The sequence below is a fragment of the Myxocyprinus asiaticus genome, chromosome 49 (assembly GCF_019703515.2).
Source record: "Myxocyprinus asiaticus isolate MX2 ecotype Aquarium Trade chromosome 49, UBuf_Myxa_2, whole genome shotgun sequence".
Classification (NCBI taxonomy): Eukaryota; Metazoa; Chordata; class Actinopteri; order Cypriniformes; family Catostomidae; genus Myxocyprinus; species Myxocyprinus asiaticus.
Genome location: NC_059392.1, coordinates 18,479,585 through 18,505,736, shown reverse-complemented (window position 1 = coordinate 18,505,736; position 26,152 = coordinate 18,479,585). Strand labels below are relative to the sequence as shown.

Sequence of the window (26,152 nt, the reverse complement as noted above, 5' to 3'; positions counted from 1 at the left end):
ACTCAAACGTTCACACAAAACTTTAACATTGTTTATGTTAAAGTTTAACAAAACTTGATTTTGAGTGTTTTAAATGGTAGATAGCAGTTTCTCCTGGTTTCTATTTAGTCTTCCCATTTTATTAATTGTTTGCACATAAAGAAATTGTAATACATTAGGAAGAACAGTGCAAACAGTAGTCTAGCAACCACAAACGGTATGTACGCATCACATTTTCCTACAAAAAGACAAACTAATAATTGTACATACAGTTCATAGATAGGCATGCACCGATACCACTTTTTCTCTTCCGATTTCGATATCGGAAATCTCAATATCGCTATTACACATCTTCAAGTGGCTTTGAATAAAATGCACGAGTCATATGAACTGCTTTAATGGTGTTTTAATGGTTCTTTTATGTCATTTTTTTTTAGCTTGACAGTAACGAACATGACTAACACACAGTATCGGATATGGATCGGGCTCGTCGGACCGATACCCGGTCCATTTAAAAGCTTCAGTATCGGAGCCGATACCGATCCAGGTATCAGATCGGTGCATCCCTATTCATAGAGTGCACACAGTAAATATGACATTTACTTATAGCGCACATGAATCGTTTTTTTTTTTTTTTTTTTAAGTTGCTCTGTCTCTATTGTGTGGATCCATCGAGCACAGCAAACTACTGACCACTTTCAGTTTACTCAGCCCGGATCGCCTGCTTGGAGTGTAACGGACTGACTGTCACGCAACATTTGTGAGTCAGAGGGAAACAGTTTTGATCCCGGCTATTATAAAACGAGTTTAAGATGAATATATGTACACTATATTGCCAAAAGTATTCGCTCATCTGCCTTTAGACGCATATGAACTTAAGTGACATCCCATTCTTAATCCATAGGGTTCAATATGACATCGGCCCACCCTTTGCAGCTATAACAGCTTCAACTCTTCTGGGAAGGCTTTCCACAAGGTTTAGGAGTGTGTTTATGGGAATTTTTGACCATTCTTCCAGAAGCGCATTTGTGAGGTCAGACACTGATGTTGGACGAGAAGGCCTGGCTCGCAGTCTTCGCTCTAATTCATCCCAAAGGTGCTCTATCGGGTTGAGGTCAGGACTCTGTGCAGGCCAGTCAAGTTCTTCCACACCAAACTCGCTCATCCATGTCTTTATGGACCTTGCTTTATGCACTGGTGTGCAGTCATGTTGGAACAGGAAGGGGCCATCCCCAAACTGTTCCCACAAAGTTGGGAGCATGGAATTGTTCAAAATCTCTTGGTATGTTGAAGCATTCAGAGTTCCTTTCACTGGAACTAAGGGGCCAAGCCCAGCTCCTGAAAAACAACCCCACACCATAATCCCCCCTCCACCAAACTTCAGTTGGCACAATGCAGTCAGACAAGTACCGTTCTCCTGGCAACCGCCAAACCCAGACTCGTCCATCAGATTGCCAGATGGATAAGTGTGATTCGTCACTCCAGAGAACGCGTCTCCACTGCTCTAGAGTCCAGTGGCAGCGTGCTTTACACCATTGCATCCGACGTTTTGCATTGCACTTGGTGATGTATGGCTTGGTTGCAGCTGCTCGGCCATGGAAACCCATTCCATGAAGCTCTCTACGCACTGTTCTTGAGCTAATCTGAAGGCAACATGAACTTTGGAGGTCTGTAGCGATTGACTCTGCAGAAAGTTGGTGACCTCTGCGCACTATGCGCCTCAGCATCCGCTGACCCCGCTCTGTCATTTTACGTGGCCTACCACTTCATGGCTGAGTTGCTGTCATTCCCAATCGCTTCCACTTTGTTATAATACCACTGACAGTTGACTGTGGAATATTTAGTAGCGAGGAAATTTCACGACTGGACTTGTTGCACAGGTGGCATCCTATCACAATACCACGCTGGAATTCACTGAGCTCCTGAGAGCGGCCCATTCTTTCACAAATGTTTGTAGAAGCAGTCTGCATGCCTAGGTGCTTCATTATACACCTGTGGCCATGGAAGTGATTGGAACACCAGAATTCAATTATTTGGATGGTTGAGCGAATACTTTTGGCAATATAGTGTGTGTATATATATATATATATATATATATATATATATATATATGAGCACTCATCAGGAAGAAAAGGGATTTGCGCAAGTTTCGGGAGGTTTTTGAGTGAAATCTGTTTAAACAAGATATCCGCATTTTTGCAGAAGATATGTGATATTAAATTTTTATTGATATTAACTTTGTATCATTAGACAACACAGTTTACAGTTGCAGGGAACTGTTGAGAAAAGAGAGGCAGAATGAAACGCATGGGGTTTGTAAATTAAACTTTAAACAAGAAATCTGCAGATGGTTTATGATAGATGGTTTATGATAGAAGTTTTATTGATATTTATCATTAGACAAAAGACCATTAACAGTTACTGGAAACTGTAGAAGAGAGAGAGAGAGAGAGAGAGAGAGAGAATGAAACACCTGAGCAATTAAAGCATGAGCTCATACGCGTCTGTCGTGGCTCTGATATGCGGGACCATTTAAATGAGACTGTGTTGCACACATTATTGTGGTAACACAATGACTCTAACAACAAAATGAACTGTGATTGGTCATTAACATCTCTCAGACGGCTCCTTCACCTGCAAGCAGGCGATTCTCGGTCACGACGTGGCTTGAGAAACTAATAGACTAAACAGGAAAATGTATCGACCGATGCTGATTGTTAAAAATTTCAGAATATTGACGATTTATTGGTCGACCACTACTTTAAAGATTTCAGACAGGCAGATCAGGATAAAGAGGTAGCTGTGTGTCCTCATCTCATTAGCTTCACACTGATGCTGCGGCTGCCGCTTCCCCAATACATTTTTAATTAAAGGTGCTTTACTCGAGTGGCAGACTCATTCCTCTTAATGAAATTCAGACAGATTTTTTGTTACCTAATAAGCAGAGCGAATGAGCGCCTTTGTCAAACTGATCAGACTGAATTTCTCTCCTTGCCTAAATGAATAGAGTGGACGTGCCATGTCACTTATGATTTAAGTAGTTTGAAAGGTGTGATTATATTTTCTACTATCACATCTATGGAGGACCAAATCTGCACTATAACTGGGTTCCCGCGGATCCAAAAAAAGGCTTAAAATGTCTTAAATTCAGTTTTCCAAAATGTAAGGTCATAAAAAGTCTTAAATGATACAACAAAAGTCTTAATCATTTAAAGAGGTCTTAAATTTGGAGGCAGAAAAACAGGATTCGTGATATAACCTAATGTGATAATCAGACTTCAAAAGAATGCAATTTAATTAAATAAATGCATGCGCTGCATCCCTCAGAGCGAAAACGCGGCACTGTTGTATTTTCTCCAAGCACACTTGTGAGTGTTTTTAGCTGTTGCAGATCATTAAGCTACATCGGAAATGTATGACAAGTGATCACTAAAGATCAGCTGTTAATGATAATGATATAGTGTTGATAAAATATGACAATGTTTACTTTTAATTGTTTATATTGTAATACGTTGTAGATTATTGTAGGGGTGCATGTTTTATTTCCCTTATCTGTTTGAATGAGACTGGGCAAGGCCTTCCCCTGGCCAATAACTGTCTCATTTCCCCCACCTCATATACAAACTTTAATTACTAGCAGGAAGGGAAAGCTGACTCTAGATCAGTGGCCGTGGCCAAATTCATCATAAAATATAAATCACTTGAGTCACTGCGTGTTGTCTTTATTTCTGAAAGAATTTAACATTTTAAAACAAATATAAAATAACGTAGTGCAATTCTTACATAAATACATATTTATTAGATTATAGTTGCATTGAAATGAGTGCATCCGCATTTGTAACATTCCATTCCTTGCATCCATTCACATTTAAAACAATAACCTAAGCATCCAATCAAACTTGAAATGATCCAGCTTAGAGATGACTGAAAATATTTTCATCATCGTTCCTTGAGCTTGTGAAGAAGACTCTCTCCACTGGATTTTATTTTAATTTCCAAAACTTTAATTCAACTGCATGACATAAGCCTATATTTGCGGGACCACTTTTAATGGCGAATGCAAAACGGTTCCGTTTTTATTTTATTTTTATTTTGCTGCGTTAGCAAAGAGTGCTTACTACATATTATTTAATTTGCTGTTATGCCGATAAAATTAATCGTGCATATTTATACAAACGTATTTGCCAGCTGAGGAAATTCAACCTGCCACAGGCGCTGCTGATACAGTTCTACTCAGCAGTCATTGAGTCTGTCCTCTGCACTTCAATAACTCTCTGGTTTGGTTCAGCTACGAAATCAGACATCAGAAGACTACAAAGGACAGTTCGGACTGCTGAGAGGATTATTGGTTGCCCCCTGCCCCCCCTTCAAGAACTATACACTTCCAGAGTGAGGAAAAAGGCTGGAAAAATCACTCTGGACCCCACTCACCCTGCCCATTCCCTTTTTGAACTGTTGCCTTCTGGCCGACGCTTCAGAGCTCTGAGCACCAGAACTGTTAGGCACAGGAACAGTTTTTTTCACTCAGGCTATCCATCTCATGAACAATTAAAACTGCCCCATTGAGCAATAACTATGTGCAACACACAGTTTAGTCTTTCTTATATGTATCCAACACATCCAGCCTCTCCTGCCATTTCATTCCTCTGGGGAAAAAAAAAAAAACATTTACACTGTACATAACAGATTGTATTAGATTTGCACTACTCATGTGTATGTATGTGTGTGTCTGTACGTATGTGTATAATTATTTTTTTTATTTTTTTTTTATTTTTATTATCTATGTCTTGCTGCTGTTTTTGTATTGTTTTTGTATGGTTGTACACTGGAAGCTCCTGTCATCAAGACAAATTCCTTGTATGTGTAAGCATACTTGGCAATAAAGCTCATTCTGATTCTGATTCTGATCTCTATGTCTGGGATTCTGTTATATAATTTGTCTGTCATTATTAAACTTAATTGTGAACATACAGTAGTTATTTGATTTAGTATTTTACATGAAATGACAAAAAAAAATTTTTTTATTAATGATGTGAGATGTACGTATTACACATTTTATAAAAATCAGATGACAGCTGGAACAAGTTTATCTTCATCTTGCCTTTGAACATGCTAAACTATCCACTTATTTTACCATTTAAAAGTAAATGCACATTCTTAAGGGTTATAAGCTTTGAAATAAACTATGCAAAATTGCTACTGCATATTGATCTCAGAAATGGGTGAGCAGTTGAATTCCATACAGTATTACGCGATTTATATGAGTTAGAAATCGGACCACAGAACAATAGAAGCAACGTGCGTCTGTATGCGGGGGTGCACGGTCTCGCGCCGTTCTTGAATAGCTGCCTCTACCAGCATGCGGAACTGACTAGAGAGCAGCATAATGAACTTGAAAGGTTTCTGAGCAAGTATACTTGTGAAATGGAGACGGAATGTGTGAAATACGGTGCCGGTGCATAAAAGAAATGGAATAGACTGACAAACAAGCAAAGTTGCCGACCTTTGCAGGCCGATTTAATAACTATTTAAATGTATTATTATTGTTGTTATTCATTTTATTATTATTATAAGCCTATAAGCCCATTATTATAACTCAGTTTTTTTAAGTACACCCTCTGCCAATGAGTAAAGCGCAAACAAGCGCAAGCATTTCAAAATAAGAATCCCAGGTGTATTTCAAAGTTAAAGTGCCTTTAAAGTTAAAAGTTTCACTCTATGAGTCAAATCAGCATGTTTCTTTAACATTCTTTATAGCAACCGTCTAAATCTTGTCCAAATTTTCTGTCGTTCAACCTGATCATTCAAAAGGATTTCTGTCATTTTGACAAATAATAATAAGAAAAAGTTATCTGGTCTCTTGCATTTCCCTACTTTAGAGACATTTGCACAGTAAAGGATGCAAAGAGGGATGAGAATTAAATAAAAGAGGAGAAAATGCCATTTCAAAGTGACCCGCAAAAATAGACCTGGGATAGAAATGCGAGTGAGGATTTGGGGAAGGAAACCAAAGTTTACAGTATACTGTAAGTGTAGTCCAGTGGAATAAGTCATGGGATGTTGTTCATTAAGGTGTCTGTTGTCTTTTTCACATTGTGAGAGCAGAAAAAGAAGAAAAAACCAAGAACCCTCAACATGGTGCTATAGGATGATGTACAACAGAAATAAATAAAAAATGAAAAAAAAAAAAAACAGAAATATATAGACAAATACATAAATACAGGAATAAATAAAAAATACACAAAGATAAATGTACCCTAATAAATTATTTCAAACATGAATAAATTAGTTAATACAAAAATAAATTCAGACCTAATTTTGTGAAAATTAAAAGATATTTGTCACATTGAGTCATTTATTTCAGGGTTCCCAAGGTCATGGAAAACCTGAAATATCAGGGAAGTTTAAAATTGTGATTTCTAGGCCTGGAAATGGCTTTCTCCCTAATATCTTGCCCTCTTCCTGCTGTATCTATCCAATAAATTAATAAACAGTATCTGTCTTTGTTAACTCTGAGCTAAGAGTAAATTTAGAAATGGAAAAGCAAACTGAAGCAGTCACACAGCTGTGCCTAAGATTTATGTGGCAATTACTTGTTCAGTCACCTCTGTACAGTCAGTATGAAGACTATCAGCTCTATGACTGTTGACTGTATGACTGTCAAGACAAAAGATATTACATCACTTGCTTTCCAATTAATTTGATGTACTTGATTAGCCATCCTGTTCTGTTACACTAATTTTTTTTGCAGCCTGTGTTTCATTATCTCTTTAGTATGACTCATTACATAGCATCTTTCGAAAGCCTTTTCAGCCTGTTATTACCACACAACTGAATGAAAAACTGTCACAGGCTGGAGAAGCTGTTTGTGTTCTGCTGGCTGCTCGCTCTCAATACAATCTAAATCCAGGCTCAGTTTGTGAAGTGTACTGTGTGAAATACTAATCCCTCCTAATTGTTTTCAAGGTCTCTTAAGAAATTTAAATTCTCACTCAATCCATTGAAGTTTTTTATGCTGCATCTACCAGAAAACTACAGCTCTGTTCCAAAACCTAGTGCGCTTCCTACCTAGACAGCATTTTAAGGCTTTGTAGGTGTGCTCCCGAAGGAGCGAAGGCTGTTCCAAAATGTAGGCAGATTAGGTTGCCAAATTATAAGACAAAAAACTAGGTATGGGAATTGAAAGAAATGTAACTATTCCAGTTCGGATTCCGATTCCTTTACGGTTTAACAATACTTACTTTAAAGGGGTCATCAAGTGCTATTTTTTTATAATTGTATTATCTTCCCTGAGGTCCAATGATAATGTTATAAAAGTTTTTTTTTTTGCACCAAAATAGTCATAATTTGGTAATATATGATCATTTTCCATCCTGTTTTTGGCCCTCTGTCTGAAACGCTCAATTTTGGGCTGAGCGCCTCCTTAAAACTTTAACGTAAACACCCACTGTTATGATTGGCTAACATCATGCAGCCCCTCAAATTCAGCAAGCTTAATTAGAAGAGAATGAACAAGCCCCTCAACATTATACAGCAAAATTGCTGGGTTTACACAACGCATATCCAACACATTGAATCTGAATATATTAAACTGTTCATCTCAAGCACAACTATTAACACTCAGCACCATAAACTGTCAAACAGTCATGGCATTTGAAATATTCATGAATGAAACGTGAAAGGTTTACTTAATTTTTTTTTTATTGTGTCCAAGTGTTTTTAACTGCCCCATCCTTCAATAACAGTTTCTTTGCAAAGCTTGAATCGTTTTATGACTGTTCACAAGCAATCCACATTGATATGAGCCCCCCAAAAATACATGCACATCATAGTCCAAAGCACGGTGAAATGATGCACACACATACTGTAGGCGCACTGAGGCACACATCGCTGGAAACACATCAAAACGGCCAAAGACGTCCATCTAGTTTGTTTACATACATCAACAATTACAAATAGCGCAGATGGGCAAAAGAACACATCCATGATGCGTTTCTGTTCAAAACAACGAGAGGCAGCAGCTGAATAAAAGAGAATTGCTTCTCCCTTTCAGAGTTGTAACTTGACACCGCGTCTTTTAAAAGCGGCGAGAGACATGGCAGCAGTCAAAAAGTCTGTGTAGTTCATGTTTATATACAAAATAATTCAAAATAGTCCAGATGGGTCCCCTTTGGTGTCCAGGAATACACAAGGCCTGCTCTCTTGACTTGAACTGCGCGATGACGTATGTTGTGGGATGTGTAAATACAAACGAGCAATGTTTTGTGATGTCACGAACAGACAGATTTCAAAACGAGACGTTTCACAAGGGTGTCAACTATAAATGCTCTTTTAAGACTGGGGAGGAAATTTTTCTGAAATGTACCTCTTATACAGTACGTCTGAATATCAAGGAAATCACACAGTCATACCTCAAATGTGAATTTTAAAGCCGTATTGAATTACATACTTTTTTTAAAAAAACATGGTGGCTTCAAAATTCACGTTTGAGGTGTATAATTTAAGTTAGAACAAAACGTCCACATATCGTCATGTAATGTTTACCACAGGCCTTTTTTTACACACAAGTAAAAAAAATAAAATAAAAAAAAAAACATGAAAATCTCAAGGGAACCAATGGCAAATTAGACTTCCAGGCTGAATACAAATTGATGTCACGGCTGAACAGCTCTATTAAAACATACATTCCAAGTCTTTTGAAGCGATACAGTTACTTAAAATAATGTCAGAATTTTCTTTTTGGGTGAACTAACTGCAAGATTTAGGTGAGAGAAACTGTTTCAGTGCTGTCCATGGCAGGCAAAGGCACAAAGGAAAATCTAATTGGAATATTCGAGTAGTGTTTTTACTAGTCGAATATATAAATTTGAAGGAGTACCCGATTAATCGATTACTCATGCACATCCCTACTGTAGATTCAAAAGAGAGGCTGCGCTGCCACTGAATAGCATAGCAGGATAAACTGCAGCGTATTTTAGTATGGTCTTCCATCTACATCAGCGGGAAAATGTACTCAAGAACTGTTAACAGAACCGAAGGTCATGAAAATCATACAGTTTCGGTATTTTTTGAATAAGAAAGCTCAGTAAGAGCAAATCTTTCAGGTAGTCAATGTTTCATTACATGGACCTGATAGATTTTCATGGGAAAATGTCTAGCAATCAGCAGTGCTCCTGAAGGAGTGTTTGCATAATTCACCAGGTCATCCGTGAGTTTGTGTCTATGCAAAGAGCCGTCACGTGTTTCATAGGCCAAAGCCATTATATGTTGTTTATATCTGAGGAAACTTACTGCATAAGTTGTGTGTGCAAAACCTGTGTGCAAACGAGTTCTTGCACACATCATGATTCATCAGTAAGTTTGCACAAAAGTTTTTCTAGTTACAAAGGCGGGCGTGACCAAAAAAATTATGAATTATTGCCATATATTATGCTAATTACTGTCTGTGGGCGTGCAATTCCTTATTTAGAATAATCAGGGTTCATCAACATTAGAACAAAGGTAAACTTTTGTGCACACATTAATACGCAACTTAATACGTGAACGAGACCCACTGCAAGTGTTTCACACATGCATCTACAGACCAAAAATAAAGTCCAAAAGCAATTTGAATTGCTGTGAAAGGGCCTCCCATAATTAATTAATTTGTTCCACACAAACTGAATTAATGATTAATTTTACTGAGTGTTATGTGTGCACAGTTTGGCTGATGATCTGCCATGCTTCTTATTCAGCTTACTGTTAGTCCATAATATTTATCACTATAGTGCTATTTCGCCACTAGGTAGCCTAATATTTATATATTTGTATTTGTAGTTCTAGATTAGGGATTTCCAGCCTTCCGATTTTTCGGAAGCATTTCTGTGTGATATGGACATTGGGATATGGAGGTGCTATTGCAAATTTATTTCTTGAAGGTTAGGAATTTGCATAAAGCTTGCCAATCACATTAAAGCTTGCCATGGCCATCTAATCAGCCAGTCGTGTGGCGGCAGTGCAATGCATAAAAAAAACCATTCAGATACAGGTCAGGAGCATCAGTTAATGTTCACATCAACCATCAGAATGGGGAAAAATGTGATCTCAGTGGTTTCGACTGTGGCATGATTGTTGGTGCCAGATGGGCTGGTTTGAGTATTTCTGTAACTGCTGATCTCCTGGGATTTTCACACACATAAGTCTCTAGAATTTACTCAGAATGGAGCCAGAAACAAAAAAACATCCAGTGAGCGGCAGTTCTGTGGACGGAAATGCCTTATTGATGAGAGAGGTCAACAGAGAATGGCCAGACTAGTTCGAGCTGACAGAAAGGATACGGTAACTCAGATAACCGCTCTGTATAATTGTAGTAAGAAGAATAGCATCTCAGAATGCATGTCAAACCTTGATGCGGATGGGATACAAAAGCAGAAGACCACGTCGGGAACTTTATTAGGAACATAGTGTTCCTAATAAAGTGCTCAGTGAGTGTGTATGTTATATATTCATACTCATGTTGGCAAACTGAGTTAGTTTTAGGATTTAGTTTTCTATTATTAACACTATGATACGGTATGTTCTAACGGTTCAATATGTTTACCAATTTGCACTATACATAAAATAGTTCTAATAACAAACAAAATAAAATAAAAAAATTGTAAAACAAATTGGTTTAAATATGCCATATTTTTGCAAAAAATAAAATAAAAAATTATAAATTTCTCCTTGATTTAAATTAATCTTAATCTTAATAAACTAGATTTGCATTTCCTGAAGGAAATGCCAGTGCTTGCAAGGCAGCAAAAAGATAGTTTTAGGAAGTATGTAAAGAAAAAAAAGCAATATCGATACATTGCGCACCTTGCAAGTGTTGTAGTAAAAATAAATAGAGTAATTTGAATATAGTGATTGCCTTTCAAGCACTATAATGAACTCAGGCCCTGTTCCCTGTCCTTATGTGTGAATGTGAAGTGCAGTATGCAAATGTCTTTGCCACACTGACTGAGCCGTCTCTGATCTCTTTCAGGGCTTTGACCCTCCACATCAGAGTGACACACGCACAGTTTACATTGCAAACAAGTTCCCGCAGCATGGCCATTATATTCCTCAGAGGTTTGCAGACAACAGGATCATTTCCTCCAAGGTAAGAGAGAACAGCGTGATTCTTCATTTCCCATGAATTTAAAGAGACCATCATGAGCCGCAGATGTAAACGTGAAGTCATTTGACTGTCACGTGTTCACTGTTTTCCTACTCCGCCTGTGTATTTGACAGTAAAATTCTTCACGCTCTCATTGTTTTCTCTTTGTAGTACACCATATGGAACTTCGTCCCCAAGAATTTGTTTGAGCAGTTCAGAAGAATAGCCAATTTTTATTTTCTCATCATTTTTTTAGTTCAGGTAAGTCCTGACCCAGCTCTCAGCTGTGTGTGTGTGTGTGGCCAATGAAGATGATGATGACTGCTTTGAGCATGTAGTACTTTATATGTGATATGATGTATCGCATGCAGTCTTAGTACTGTCATATGCTTAAAATCTGTTTCTTCAATCACTGTTTTATTCCCTTTTGTTTCTACTCTTCTTGTATTCAGTATAAGTAATTAGAGCCCGACCGATACCGATTTTAGAGAGGGAAAATTCACAGATTACCGATATAGTGGCCGATATATTTAATTTTTAAGCTGGAATGAAAACAGACCTTTTCTATTAGGATTTTTCACCGATTTTGCAGCAGTATGAATGTGCAAAGGTACTCAGAAGGCTGTTTTCTTAAACAAATATTTTTATCAAAGAATATTTAACATTATTATTATACATTGTCAACAAATTCAAGAAATGAACACTGAGAAAATAATGAACAAATAAAAATACAATAAATAGCTTAATAAACATCAGTACTGTATGTTTAGTATCAGTCAAATGCTGACCATTAAAATAAAGAATAAATAAAATAAAATAAATAGCTAAATAAACATCAGTACTGTTTAGTATCAGTCAAATGCTGACCATTAAAATAAAAAATAAAAAATATATTGCTAAATAAACATCAGTTCTGTATGTTTAGTATCAGTAAAATGTTGACCATTAAAATAAAGAATAAATAAAAATAAAATAAATAGCTAAATAAACATCAGCACTGTATGTTTAATATCAGTCAAATGCTGACCATTAAAATAAAGAATAAATAAAAATAAAATAAATAGCTAAATAAACATCAGTATTACTGTTTAGTATAGTCAAATGCTGACTATATTAATACTGCCGAGTCAAGATAAACAGCGGCAGCCGTGTCACACTGTATTCTGCTATACAAGTTCAGGGGAAACTTTCTACGATGGAAAACCAGACTTTTAAATATTAAATTTTATAAATGACACGACTGGAATTGTTCAGTTGAAGGGGGTACCAAACTGTGAATCCTGAACAAAACAGTTTGGTGAATACATGTTTACACATTAGCTTCCACTCAGCTGACAACAATGAAAGTAGCTATGTGATTAGCTAGTTAGCTATAAGCTCGTTGTCTTGGAGAGTAAAAGACGGATGTTGTTTATTTTACTTTCCAGCATTGTGTCTCACCAACTAGGTAATAACACAGCGTGAAATCAACACTCAGCAGACACAGTCCACCACCACACCGTTGTCTGCTGAGCTGCAAAAAGATGCTCTGATGTTTACCTTTCAATCTGCTACATTACTGACTGCACTGACAAACTATAGCTGGCTAACAGGGACAGGGTTAACGTCATATTAGTTATATTGAAAAGGGAAAATGATGGGGTTATTGTTTAAGTTTCCGGTATGCATTTAACAGACTAGTTAACAACTTACCATGATGACACCGCTGAACTCCGCCCTGTCTGCAGAGCCACCAGTTCAGCTCTGTAAACAATGGAGTCGGAGCGCGCTCTGCTGGACAAACTACGCTATGACACCAATTCTAAAGCATTGTTTTCTGTATTATATGTTCTGAAAAAACAGACTGATATATCAATAATTTACAGACATTAGGGGTGTAAAAAATTATCGTATCGGATTGTATCATACGATACTACGCTCATGATTTGATATCATATGTATCATACGATACATAAATACATAAGTGTGATTAAAACCAATGACTGCAACATTGAGAGCTACTAAACAGTCTTCTCCGTGGAGAGGCGGTGCTGAGCACTCGCAGGAAAACAGAGCAACTAGTTTACATAGGGAAGTTGAGAACTCGAAGTCCGATGACAAATGGCAAGTAGATTGCAGCGTTACAGCTTGTCGAAATTGCCAAAAAAGTGTCATGTCCCGGATTTACAGTACATCAAACATGTCGTTTTTTTTACACTGACATCACCATACAAATCAGTGGATTTGCGAGCCAGAAACAGCAGTAGCAAGTTGCAATTAACAGCCAGCGTCTCCCAGTCGACACTAAACTTGACATGCACAGCAAGATGCTCATTACTATCAAAAACCAGTTTATTAAAAAAAAAAAAAAAAAAAACGACAACGTAAAAAACCTGCGATTACATGAGACTTATTATTCTCTGCTTTTGACGTCGAAATTATATGGATATGAGCACAACATTTGTGCACAATGGATAAGCCGGCAAGACTGCTTGTAAAGTTTACATGCAAAGTGAAACCGGGGGATTCACAAAAATTATGTGTGCCGATCGGTTTTTGCTCAAACCACTAAATAATATTGTATTATGTGCATATAACTTAATATCAGAGGTCAGGTTCCTCTCAATGTTTTTTCTCTCCACTAACTATTAAAAGGAGTTTTTTTTTCTTTGCCACGGTCACCTTTAGCTTGCTCACTAGGGGCCTTAAGAATTTAAGGCATGATTTTCTACAAAGCTGCTTTGAAACCATGTGCATTGTGAAAAGCAATATTCAAATTAAAATGACTTGAATGTAGACAAACTCATTTTTCTCAAGAAAAACATGAACATTGTGAGTTTTTCTCATAACAATCTGCTGATAAATGAAGTGATGTTGTTTAAGTTACTTTATTATAGAACTGTGCTTTATTTTGCCAATGTCAGACACTGTTGTGTCACTTAAGATTTAAAATACATTTATGTCAAATCCTTGAATATGTTTAAGCCAAAAAAATTTGTGGGCTCTTTTTTTTCCCCATATCATTGTATCGTGAGGCTCTGCATTGTATCGCATCGTGAAATTTGTGTACAGACATGTCAGCCAACCTGATGCCAGCAAACCCAAACATGCAAAAATGATTGACAAAATGATCTGTCTGTCTGTCTTTCTGTCTATCTGTCTGTAGCAGTGTTTCTCAGTCTGTCTGTCTGTCTCTGTCCGTCTGTCTATGCGTCTTTGTATGTCTGTCTGTTTCTGTCTATCTGTTGGTTTATCGATCTGTCTCTCTGTCTCCAGCTTTCTCTCTGTCTGTTTGTCTGTCTGTCTGTATGTCTCTTTGTCTGTCTTTCTATCTGTATCACTGTCTTTCTGTCTGTCTTTGTCTGTCTGTCTGTCTATCTATCTGTTTCTGTCTGTCTTTCTGTCTTATCTCTCTGTCTGTCTGTTTTTAATGACACAGATACAGCAATTCTGCCCTGTTGTATAACCAGATACTCTCTCTCCTCTTTAGTTAATGATTGACACACCCACTTCCCCTATAACAAGTGGACTTCCTCTGTTTTTTGTCATCACGGTAACTGCCATCAAACAGGTGAGCACATTAATCCTGCTGTTGTCTAATTTAATGTGTTGACAGTTCATGTTCACACATCATGACTGGCACAATATGGTGTACATGTATGATTGGAGATTAAAAAGCTGCTTGTCTGTTTTTCTCCATCACATATAGGGATATGAGGATTGGCTGCGGCACAAAGCTGACAATGAAGTGAATGGAGCGCCAGTATTTGTCGTGCGCAGTGGCAGCCTGGTCCAGACCCGATCCAAGAATATCCGAGTGAGTTGTGAGATTTTGTTGCTAATTTACCATTTCATAATTTCCACAGATATTATAGGGCCCTATGAAATCCTTTTTTATTTTTTCTCAAATCCTATTTTATTTTTTTCGAAATTCAGTTTTTTCGGATTTATTTTCATCTGTTTCGGATTTTTCATTTTTAACCAATTTTTTCTTGTAAAAAGTCAACTACGTGCACAAACAATTGCAATATGTCAATATTTTTTTATTCAAACTGTGGATACATTCAGAATAGTGTAAACTCTCAGCACTTTCAAAAGTTGTCAGGACAAAAATATAATTCATACCAGAGAATAAAAGAAATGAAATTGCAATAATTAGCCTGTAGGCCGAATAAAATATACAAATAAGAGTGTAGCTTAAAAATGGAATTTAACTCAAACTAAAGATCTTTCTGGTGGCTCAATGCTCTCAGTTAATGTTATTTAATTCATTTTAAATGTGCTGCTTTCTTGGGCATTTCCCATCTTTCAGACATCTCCATTGAAGTACATGATGGTAAGGCGCTTGGTGTTGAGCTCAGTGAGAGACTCTGTGAGAGTCAGTGAGGAGTGTCTTGTACTTGCTGAAGCTCCTATCACAGTCAACTGAACTGACTGGAAAATACATGTAGGACATGGCCATTTCTGCAACCCTTGGAAATTGTTGGCTTGTGCCTTTCCAGTAGTCAGCAAGGTCCAGGGAAGTTGAGAGGGCTTCATTTCGGACACAATGTTGATATGCAACCCACTCCTCACTGAGCTCTGGAGATGGGCTCTTCAGAGCCCACAGAGTACCATAGGCCTCAACATAACTCACCAGCGCAGGTGCCTGTCTGGGATCAAACACTCTGATCATCTTGTAGATCTCTCTGGCAGAATGGACATCCCAGTGCTTTGAAAATTTTTCAGATGCAATGTGAAATCCATCATGAAGGTGATCAAGTACATTCCTCTTCTGTTGCATGGTCATTTGGTTCAGCAGCTCATCAGTTTTGGCCCCAAAGCCATGGGTTTTGGCTGTTCCATTAACTAAGTAGGAACCAAGATCCTCCATGATGTTATAAGCAGAGACTGCTGTGGGAGAGTGGGTGACCTCAAGCACCCTCAGAGCTGTAACTAGTTTGCCACACCCCTCAGAGATGAAGGTCTGCTTCACATGCAGGGCCTCTAGCTTGTCATCTGTATCAAGCAGTTCAAGGATGTTTTTAACTGCCTGAGCAGAGGAATTCTCAGCCATAAAAAATTCCTTGTAGAGATGGACATGGTCAGCATGGTACTGAACCTATTTCGAACCAGCTATTCCATCTTGTATTTCCCAGCTCAGGAGGTACCTTGGGCTTCACAGCCTCCTTCATTGTCAAAAAGCACAGCCATCTCCTCTTTCTTGCAGGTTTTTTGAAGAAAGCAGATTTCACCCACATCACTAAAGCTGTGACCTCGCTGAAGTATTTGTAGTGTTGCCAGGTCTCTCCCACCAAATTGATGACATGGCACAAGCAGGTTGCATGCACACTGTTAGGCATTAGACCCTTCAATACATCTTTGTAGGCTTTAAGACAATATGATGCATTGTCAGTTACCACTGCCAGAATGTCATTTAAGTTCACCTGACTGGTGTGGAGAGACTGCAGCACTGCCTGAGAAAATGATGAAAAGTTGCAGCTCTCCATGAAGATCACATCGGTTAGAAAGTATTTGCCTTCAGTACCTAATAGAAAATAAATAGGAAAATTACTTATAATACTTCTTCCAAATAGACTAATGTGCCTTAGGTGTTAATATTAGAAATGTACATGAATTACGAGCAGCAGTGAGCTAAATCAAAGTTATAGAATACCTAGCCATTGTTAAACCTACAATCGAGTTACTACAATAAAAGCCAATGCTAATTTAATAAACACTCACCTATTACAATGTTGAGGACACTCCGATCTTAGTTGTCTGAGGTTTCATCGACAACAACGAAGTTTTTCTTTCCACGGATCTCTTGCAGCACTTTTTGCATGTGTTGGTCAAAGACGCATGGCAGGTGAATCTGTCTCAGGCTACTTTTGTTTTCTGGGAGTGCGTCTCCCTGTTTGCAATGCTTCACTAGAAAGGGACGCATCTTCATTTTCACACATTGCAAAAAAATCCTCTACAAACTCACATCTAACATCTATTGATGATGAGGTAACTTCGATAGAAATCTGGAGGGCTGAGCTACTGGTAGTTGATTTCGCCTTGTTCATGAGATGGACTCTCGGTTTTAGTTGGTCATTGCACGTATCTTTACGAGTCCAGTCATAGTGTGTTGGCAAAACTTACCGAAAAGCTGTTGGCCAGACTCATAGTAGTCATTAGGATATTGTTCCACCCAGTACTTGGCATTTAATTAGTTTCTTAATTTTTTAGATGCGGTTGTCTTACCGGAGGCAAGTCGTGTAGACATTTCTTATCTATGATGGCAATTCACGTGTGAACGTGAATATTCGAGACATGGTTACTAGGCAACATTGACTCATTTGGCCATATTTGAGCAAGATTCAAAAGTCTCTGACTGGTTATGTTTGCGAGTATTTTACACTATCGTGAGATATGTGAAACACTTAGGTTTGGAATACCAACACAGAAAAATATGCAAATTCCGCGAGATTCCGTGTTTATAAGTAAATTCTGTTTTTATGTGTAGATTCCGCGATTCCATCTGTGTTTTCTGCAACGTGGAAACCATAGGGCCCTAATATTAGAACCCATCAACACAATTTTTTCAAATAATAAAAACACCCATGTGCTTCTAATGTTACTGCACTCCTTTTAGTTAACATAATGGCCTCAGGATGTGCTGTCAACACATTTCCTGAATCCAGCATCTAAGAGCATTCAAAGCACCTCAAAGTAAATGACATCACAATAATTTAATGTATTTGAATCTTCGATTCTTGAAAAATGCATTTAAATACTATGAATTAGCATGAAATTAATTACATTCAAAATTTTAATTGATTGACAGCTCTAGGAAATATACATGTCATATACATTTATAAAGCATCCTACCAGCCTGTAGCAACAAATAACATTCAGAATATGCCTTTAATGATGTCATGATGGTTGATTATATCACATACTGAAGGCCGTTCTTGCATGTGTGCAGGTAGGTGATATTGTGAGAGTAGCCAAAGATGAGACGTTTCCTGCAGACCTGGTGCTTCTATCATCAGACCGTGCTGAAGGAACCTGCCACATCACCACTGCCAGCCTGGATGGAGAGACTAACCTGAAGGTCTGCTTATAAACAACACAGTCTAGCCTTAAAATCTGCTTTTCGGTTCTCGTTGCGAAACCATAAATTTACGGTTTCTTTTTTCAACTGTGGTGCTTGAATGTACGGAACAAATACGTAAGTTGGTGACAGCGTCAGAGGTTAACATTGGAATGATTGCGCTCTGGAGGATGATTGCATATTCCAGTTCTTAGGACTACTTTCCCGCCTGGTTTTTACTCTGCAAAAGCTCCATGTTGCAAAAAGGAAAGCAAAGAGAAAAAGGTGAGAGTTTTACCATCATTTGCTGAGGGGTTGTGAATGCCACTGGACAAACACACAGAAATGTATAAGTTCCCAGACTAGCTAAAAAGGACATTTATTGATAAAATATTATAAGAGTAATAAAATGATATATTTTATGAGTTTTAATGAGCTAGCTAGTGTAGTCTACCTTTCTGATGAAAAACGCGTGTTGAAAAATAATCTATTATACTAGTTAAACCACCATCATAAAATCATGATGTACCAAACATACACTTTTGTTAGTAGATTTTATTAACCTCACCATAGCAAAATGTTCCAGCTGCCTAGAAACAAATGAGTTACCTTGGTGTTGGCAAATTGACAATCGGGAGTCTCCACGGACTAAAGCCATTCCACCACGGCACAAATATAAACCGTTTTCATAGAACAGTTTATGTTTGTGCCATGCCTAACCATGCACAAGTGGAAAGGCTTCTGGAACCATTCCTCACTGTGCTAAGAACTGCTAGCCTGATGGTGTAAAGTGGCTGATCACACTTTTTGCTTTTTCCTTGTTACTTGTTTTATTAGCTTTTGCAACAACAATGATGTAGTCAAAATCTTTTTTTCACTCAAGGCTCTTTATGTAAGTATCTGTAGTAGGAAATGAGGTAAGTAAGGGAACTGGGATGACAGTGGGGTCAGGTGGCACTGGGAAGGCAGCGGGGTCAGGCAGCTTCCAGACGGGAGCGGGGTCAGAGGGGGGCAGACAGGGGACCATACCTGGCTCAATTGCCACCAAATAAAGGGCTGGACCAACCTCTGGGAAGTGGCATGGTACAGTGCCGGCCACTGCGGCAGGCTCCGAGTCAACGGTGGCCCCTGGGGAGGGGAATGAGTTTGCGGTGAGTGCAAGGGAATGGAAAGGGCAACTGGGGGAGGTCTGCAGCTGCTGTGGAAGGGACACACATGGCAACCGCTGGCGAAGAGACAAACTCCAGGAAAGCTGCAGCAGTCTCAGGCCCACTCTGGGTAGCTGCAGTGAGGACAGGCGTCACCAGGGGAGCTGCAGCGGACTCGGGTCCCACTCTGGTCATCTCCTCTTATGAGTAGAAGGAAGAACTGCTGACTCAAGGGGCCTCCAGGCGGTCAATGGCGGACATAGGTGCATCCTGACAGTCAACTGTGGACTCGGCCGCTGCCTCTGGAGTTAGCAGGGTGGACTGGAGGGCTGCAGTAAGAGCAGAGGTCTGTTCCAACTTATGTGTCAACGATCTAAGGGCAGGCATTTCAAAAGGGGTTTTAGATAACCACACAGGGACTGGTTCATCAGAGGCTGGGGGGCTGGGAGGACTGAGTAAACTAGTGCTGATGCAGGGCACTCTATGGCAGATGACCTCTGATGTGAGACCCTCTGTTGTTCGGTGAGAAAGAGGATATGGTGACAGTGGTCACACCGGGCCAAAATTTCCTCACAGGTGTAGGGATCCACTTCAAAACAGATCGGGGGTGAAGGACTGGCTAGGTCCATACAGACACGCTGGGTGGGGGTAAAAAAGTGATGAGATGGGTCCACAGACATGGGGGGAGTCATCAAACATGGCCATCGTTGTGGCTTGTTCCTAGCTGGCCAGATCATAATGTCAGGATCTGTAGCAGGGAATAAGGTCCCAAAAAGTGACGTAGCAGATAGTGACAGTTTATTGGGAATAAAAAAACAGCTGACATGGAATGCTGGATGACGGAGATGACTGAACACCAGAGAGGGAACCACAAAGGGAGCGAGGTAGGGAGGCACACATAAGTGGGAATCTGGGAACAGACACAATACAAAGATCAAACGAGTAGAACTCCAAACAAACTGAACTAAGAGACACTCAGTGCGAACTGCTTGGCACTACGAAACAAAATGATCTGGCAAACACATGAGGGAAGGAAGCACAATATATAGTGAAGAAAACACATGAGGAACAGGTGACAACAATTAACACAATAAGGACTGCACAAGGACTAGATGAGGAGACATGGTTAATGGAAACAAACAGGCGGGTTCAGGGGAGCACATGGCTGGAACAAACAAACAGATACTGTACATGTGCTCAAGCAAAAAAAAAAGACAAACACACCAACAGAGAACAGAAGGGAGAGAGCTGCCAGAGCAGGATCATGATATTTTACCTGTTCGCTATTTAAATCCAGTTTGGTTGCTGTTTTTACATATTTATGCATATATTAAAGAAGGCATTTTGTTCCTTTTTTGTTTTGCGCCTTGTGAAAGGAAGTGCTGGGAACAGCAATAAAATGGAGCCATGGTAACTGGGTAATTCTTCATGAAACTGAGCTTCAACCATTGCAGTGCACTGCAAAAAAATAATTTTCAAAACAAGACAAAAATACTTGTCTCAAATTATTTTTTGCACTTTTAATATACAAATCATTATGAAATTCTGTTCTGTAACTAACACAATAGATGTGCATGTGCTCCATTTTGCACATAAAGATTACAAAGGGTTTCATATTTTAGAAATGTATGAAGAATTTTGTGGTTGTATTGTAGTAATTGTAGTATAAACAAAATAAATGATTAACTTTATTTTTTTTTTACATAATATATATTGTACCCAAGATCCAATAGTTAAAAAAAAAGAATACAAATTATATATATACAGTGCCTTGCAAAAGTATTCAGACCCCTGACCAATTATCTCATATTACTGAATTGAAAATGGTGCATTGAAATTTCATTCTGTTTGATATTTTATTTTAAAACACTGGAACTCAAAATTAATTATTGTTAGGTGACATTGGTTTGAAATATCTTGCTTGCATAAGTATTCAACCCCTGTGCTGTGAAAGCTGCCAGGTTACACCGATGAAAGAAATTGCCTAACGAGGACACAATTACTTTACCATTGGCATCCACCTGTGAATCATTAAAGTTGCAATCACATTTTCTGGATAAAACCATTGTTGAAGGATCATTGGTCAGGCTATGGATCTGAAGGAAAATGGAGAACAAAGAGTATTCCACAAAAGTTAGAGATAAAGTAATAAAAATGCATAGATTAGGGAAAGGGTACAAAATAATACCCAAATGTTTGGATATCCCAGTGAGCACAGTTGGATCAATAATCAGGAAGTGGAATATGCACCACACCACCCATGCACTGCCAAGAAAAGGCCGTCCCTCAAAACTCAGCGATCTAAGAAAAAGGAGACTTGTGAGAGAAGCCACAGAAATGCCAATAATCACTTTGAAGGAGCTACAGAGGTCAGTGGCTGGGAGTGGAGTGATGGTTCATCAGTCAACCATATCAAGAGCACTACATAACTCTGGCCTGTATGGGAGGGTGGCAAGAAAGAAGCTGTTACTCAAAAAGTACCATCTGAAAGCACATCTGGAGTTTGCTAGAAAGCATGTGAGTGACCCAGCTGCGATGTGGGAGAAGGTTTTGTGGTCAGATGAGACCAAGATAGAGCTTTTTGGCCAAAATTCAAAGCGCTATGTGTGGCGCAAACCTAACACTTCCTATGCCTCAAGACACACCATCCCTACAGTGAAGTATGGTGGTGGCAGCATCATGCTGTGGGGATGCTTCTTATCAGCAGGGACTGGGCATCTTGTTAGAATGGATGGAGCAAAATATAGAGTAATACTGCAAGAGAACCTGCTTCAGTCTGCTAAACAAAACTGAAGCTTGGGAGGAAATTCGCCTTTCAGCAGGACAATGATCCCAAGCACAAGGCCAAAGCAACATTGGGGTGGCTCAAGAACAAAAAGATAAATGTCCTACAGTGGCCCAGTCAAAGTCCTGATCTCAATCCTATTGAGAATCTGTGGCACTATTTGGAAATTGCAGTCCACAAGTGTTACCCAACCAACCTAAACAACCTAGAACAAATCTGCTGAGAAGAATGGGCCAAAATCACTTCATCACTGTGTGCAAAGCTGGTACATATGAACCCCAAAAGTCTTAAAGCAGTTATTGCAGCAAAATGTGGCTTGACCAAATATAAAAGTTTTGTTTTTCATAAAAATATGTCCCAACAAAAAACAATGTCACCTTACAATAATTGATTTTGAGTTTCAGTGTTTTAAAATAAAATATTAATCAGAATAATATTTCAGTGTACCATATGTAATTCAGTAGTATGTAATACATACATACATGGATACATACATACGCACACACTGGCAGCCAAAAATGTGTAATAATGTACAGATTCGGAAGGAAATTGGTACTTTAATTCACCAAAGTGGCATTCAGCCGATCACAAAGTATAGTCAGGACATTACTGATATAAAAAACAGCACCATCACTATTTGAAAAAAGTCATTTTTGATCGAATTTAGACAGGCCCCATTTCTAGCAGCCATCACTCCAACACCTTATCCTTGAGTAATCATGCTGAATTGCTGATTTGGTACTAGAAAATCACTTGCCATTATATCAAACACTGCTGAAAGCTATTTCGTTCGTTAAATGAAGCTTAACATTGTCTTTGTGTTTGTTTTTGAGTTGCCACAGTATGCAATAGACTGGCATGTCTTAAGGTCAATATTAGGTCAAAAATGGCAAAAAAGAAATCGCTTTCTGTAGAAACTCATCAGTCAATCATTGTTTTGAGGAATGAAGACTATACGATGCTTGAAATTGCCAAAAAACTGAAGATTTCATACAAAGGTGTACACTACAGTCTTCAAAGACAAAGGACAACTGGCTCTAATAAGGACAGAAAGAGATGTGGAAGGCCAGATGTACAACTAAACAAGAGGATCAGTACATCAGAGTCTCTAGTTTGAGAAATTGATGCCTCACATGTCCTCAGCTGACAGCTTCATTGAATTCTACCTGCTCAACACCAGTTTCATGTACAACAGTAAAGAGAAGACTCAGGGGTGCAGGCCTTATGGGAAGAATTGCAAAGAAATGTCACTTTTGAAACAAAAACAAAAATAAAAGGTTAGAGTGGGCAAGGAAACAGACACTGGACAACAGATAATTGGAAAAGAGTGTTATGGATCTTAACCCCATTGAGCTTTTGTGGGATCAGCAAGACTGTAAGGTGCATCAGAAGTGCCCGACAAGACAGCCACATCTATGGCAAGTGCTACAGGAAGTGTGGGGTGAAATGTCACCTGAGTATCTGGACAAACTGACAGCTAGAATGCCAAGGATCTGCAAAGCTGTCATTGCTGCATGTGGAGGATTTTAAGTAGTAGTAGTTTAAGAAGTTCTGTTTTTTTTTTTTTTTTTTTTTTTCAAATTGTAATAGTAATTTTTCGCATTATTAATGTCCTGACTATACATTGTGATCAGTTGAATGCCACTTTGGTGAATAAAAGTACCAATTTTTTTCCATAATAGCAAAATCTGTACATTATTCCAAACAAGTAAATAAATCACGTTTTAAGAATGTTTAGATAATTTTACAGGAAAACAAGACAAAACCACTTCTCAATTTCTTTTTTTTTTTTTTTGCAGTTTTAATATACAGATCTTTATGAAATTCTGTTCTGTAACTTTAACACAGTAGATGTGCATGTGCTGCATTTTGCACATAAAGATTACAAAGGGCTTCATATTTTAGAAATTATGAAGAATTTTGTGGTTAATTTTTTCATTAGCGCAACACGGCTGGCTATATGTATGTGTATATATATATGTATACATACACACACATTTATATACAGTGCCTTGCAACTTTTTAAAATAATGCTGTCCATCAATCCAATTTTTGTAAAAAAAAATAAAATAAAATAAAAAAAATAAAAAGACTTGTTCTTCCATGATGCATCAGCAAATAGAATTTCAAACATGAATACCTGGATACTTATCACCTCATTAGTTTCACTAAAAATGTAGTTGTGTCTGTACGACCTGCTTCCAGCACTACGCATTTCATTACTGTCACTGATGCAAATTTGTAAGAATGGATTTAATTATCAATTTTGACAACTAAATTAGTTTATAAATACCTCTGTAAGATGAAGAAATAATTTTTGTTCACTTATAATGATTGCTGTCATTGCATAAACAATGGTTTTGTGTTGCGTTAATGAGAATTTTTCTTGAAATGTAAAAAAAAAAAAAAAAATTTGAATGTGAAATTTTTTTAAAAATATTAAATATTCAGTTTACAATGATTTCAAACTTCCCTTTTTCGTGTTCCAAGAGAAAAGAAACAAAATCGTTAAATTAAGGGTGATCTGAATTAAATCAGCAGTTCGTGAGAATTTCCCAACTGGTTTTTTTTTTTTTTTTTTTTTTTTTTAGCGTGGCATGACATGATTTTAAAGATTGGATATAACTTTAAACAGACAAGGTTTGTAAGTGATTTTATAACGGCAGTTTGATTTAGTGCTATACGATAACCTGCTAATCTTCCATTGTAAGAGAATTACTGTAAATACTCTTTCCCATTTGTTTTTAAAAAGTGACGAGTAAAATTCTTTACTGTGGTAATGAACATCATGCCACAGATGTTGTTGAGAAACCTTAAGGTACCAGGAACATTTATTAAAGTTAATCCGAACTTGCGTTTAACAGCGTAGGTATGCCTGCTGCCTAAAAAAACGCATCTATTAAATCTGTCAAGAACAGCTCCATGTCATATTTCACCCCAAAATCAACATTAAAAAAATAAATAAATAAGTAACTGTATTTTGCACAAAGAAATTGTATTTAATTAAATTTTTTAGCATTTTTGGAAACAGGGCTCTGTGTAACACCTTGTCCTAACCAGACACAAAGCGCTAAGATTCCAGCGACAAGCTATCTGCCTGTCCACACCAGACTCGACGCGCCACTGCAATATTCATACTCTAAAATTAGGATTATTGACAAAAAAAATTTTAGAAATCAGAGCAATCACAGACGGAACAGTATGTTTATTGAACACAACTAATTTTCTCACATAAGCGCTGTAATGCTTTCTACGGCAAGCCCTTAGGGGATAAATACACAATCACACACATACACAGGGCAAAGTTACTTTATAAATCGCACCGTTCTTCAGTCTGTTACGATTGTTTATGTTCATGCGGTACTCCTGTTGTTATTTCTCCGATCTCCACGTAACAGGGAAGCAGAGAGAAAGTTGGAATGAGCCGGGATGTCTCCCCACTACCATTCTGAACCTGTGTGTGTGTGTGTGTGTGTGTGTGTGTGTGTGACAGAGCTCCAACTAAAGAGAACGAGACCTTAAGCACAACATTCGGTAGGTGTGTGAACCGGCTAATGAAATGCAGGCTTTGTATACTGCAATTTTAGACATATATGTTGACTGCGCTGCCTGGCACGACATCGCAGAAAAACAAACCATTCCAAAAATAGAAAGCCCTGTCACTGTCGTGGCTGGTTAGGACAAAAACTCTGATTAACATGGAAAAGATACCTTTTATCGTGTCGCGTCAGGTTAGGACATGGTGTAATGAGGAAAGAGTGTGGTCATGCTCATTGTCTTGAATGTTAAACTGAATGTGTTTTCTCTGCTGATATGCAGACCCACTTTGCAGTGCCAGAAACGGCTGTGTCTCAGACGGTGTCACGGCTGGAGTCTCTGCAGGCGGTGGTGGAGTGCCAGCAGCCGGAGGCAGACTTATACAGGTACCAATTGGAAACCATTCAGAAACTTCATCACTGATATGCTGTCTCCTCACGTGTAGCAAATCTTACACAGCTTTACTATTCTGCTCATCCACACTCATTTTTCTGCAATTCTACACCTACATTTGCTATTGACCAAGTATGGCTCTCCCATTACTG

General features: G+C 38.3%; 1 protein-coding gene across 10 annotated transcripts in view; it reads left to right on the top strand.

Annotated features, from left to right (window-relative positions):
• Positions 1 to 26,152, top strand: part of LOC127438127 (phospholipid-transporting ATPase IF-like) — a 105,590-nt gene that overhangs the window by 12,135 nt on the left and 67,303 nt on the right. For 9 of the 10 annotated variants that reach the window (XR_007896653.1, XR_007896650.1, XR_007896651.1 and 6 more), the window contains exons 2-7: positions 10,985 to 11,101; positions 11,270 to 11,359; positions 14,568 to 14,648; positions 14,787 to 14,894; positions 18,030 to 18,158; positions 25,890 to 25,993. Coding sequence is in view for 6 of the 10 variants with exons in the window: in XM_051693437.1 (XP_051549397.1) it covers positions 10,985 to 11,101; positions 11,270 to 11,359; positions 14,568 to 14,648; positions 14,787 to 14,894; positions 18,030 to 18,158; positions 25,890 to 25,993 (629 nt within the window). In the remaining 4 variants the exon portion in view is untranslated. The remainder of the gene's footprint in view (positions 1 to 10,984; positions 11,102 to 11,269; positions 11,360 to 14,567; positions 14,649 to 14,786; positions 14,895 to 18,029; positions 18,159 to 25,889; positions 25,994 to 26,152) is intronic. The other variant, XM_051693441.1, reaches the window with a different exon arrangement.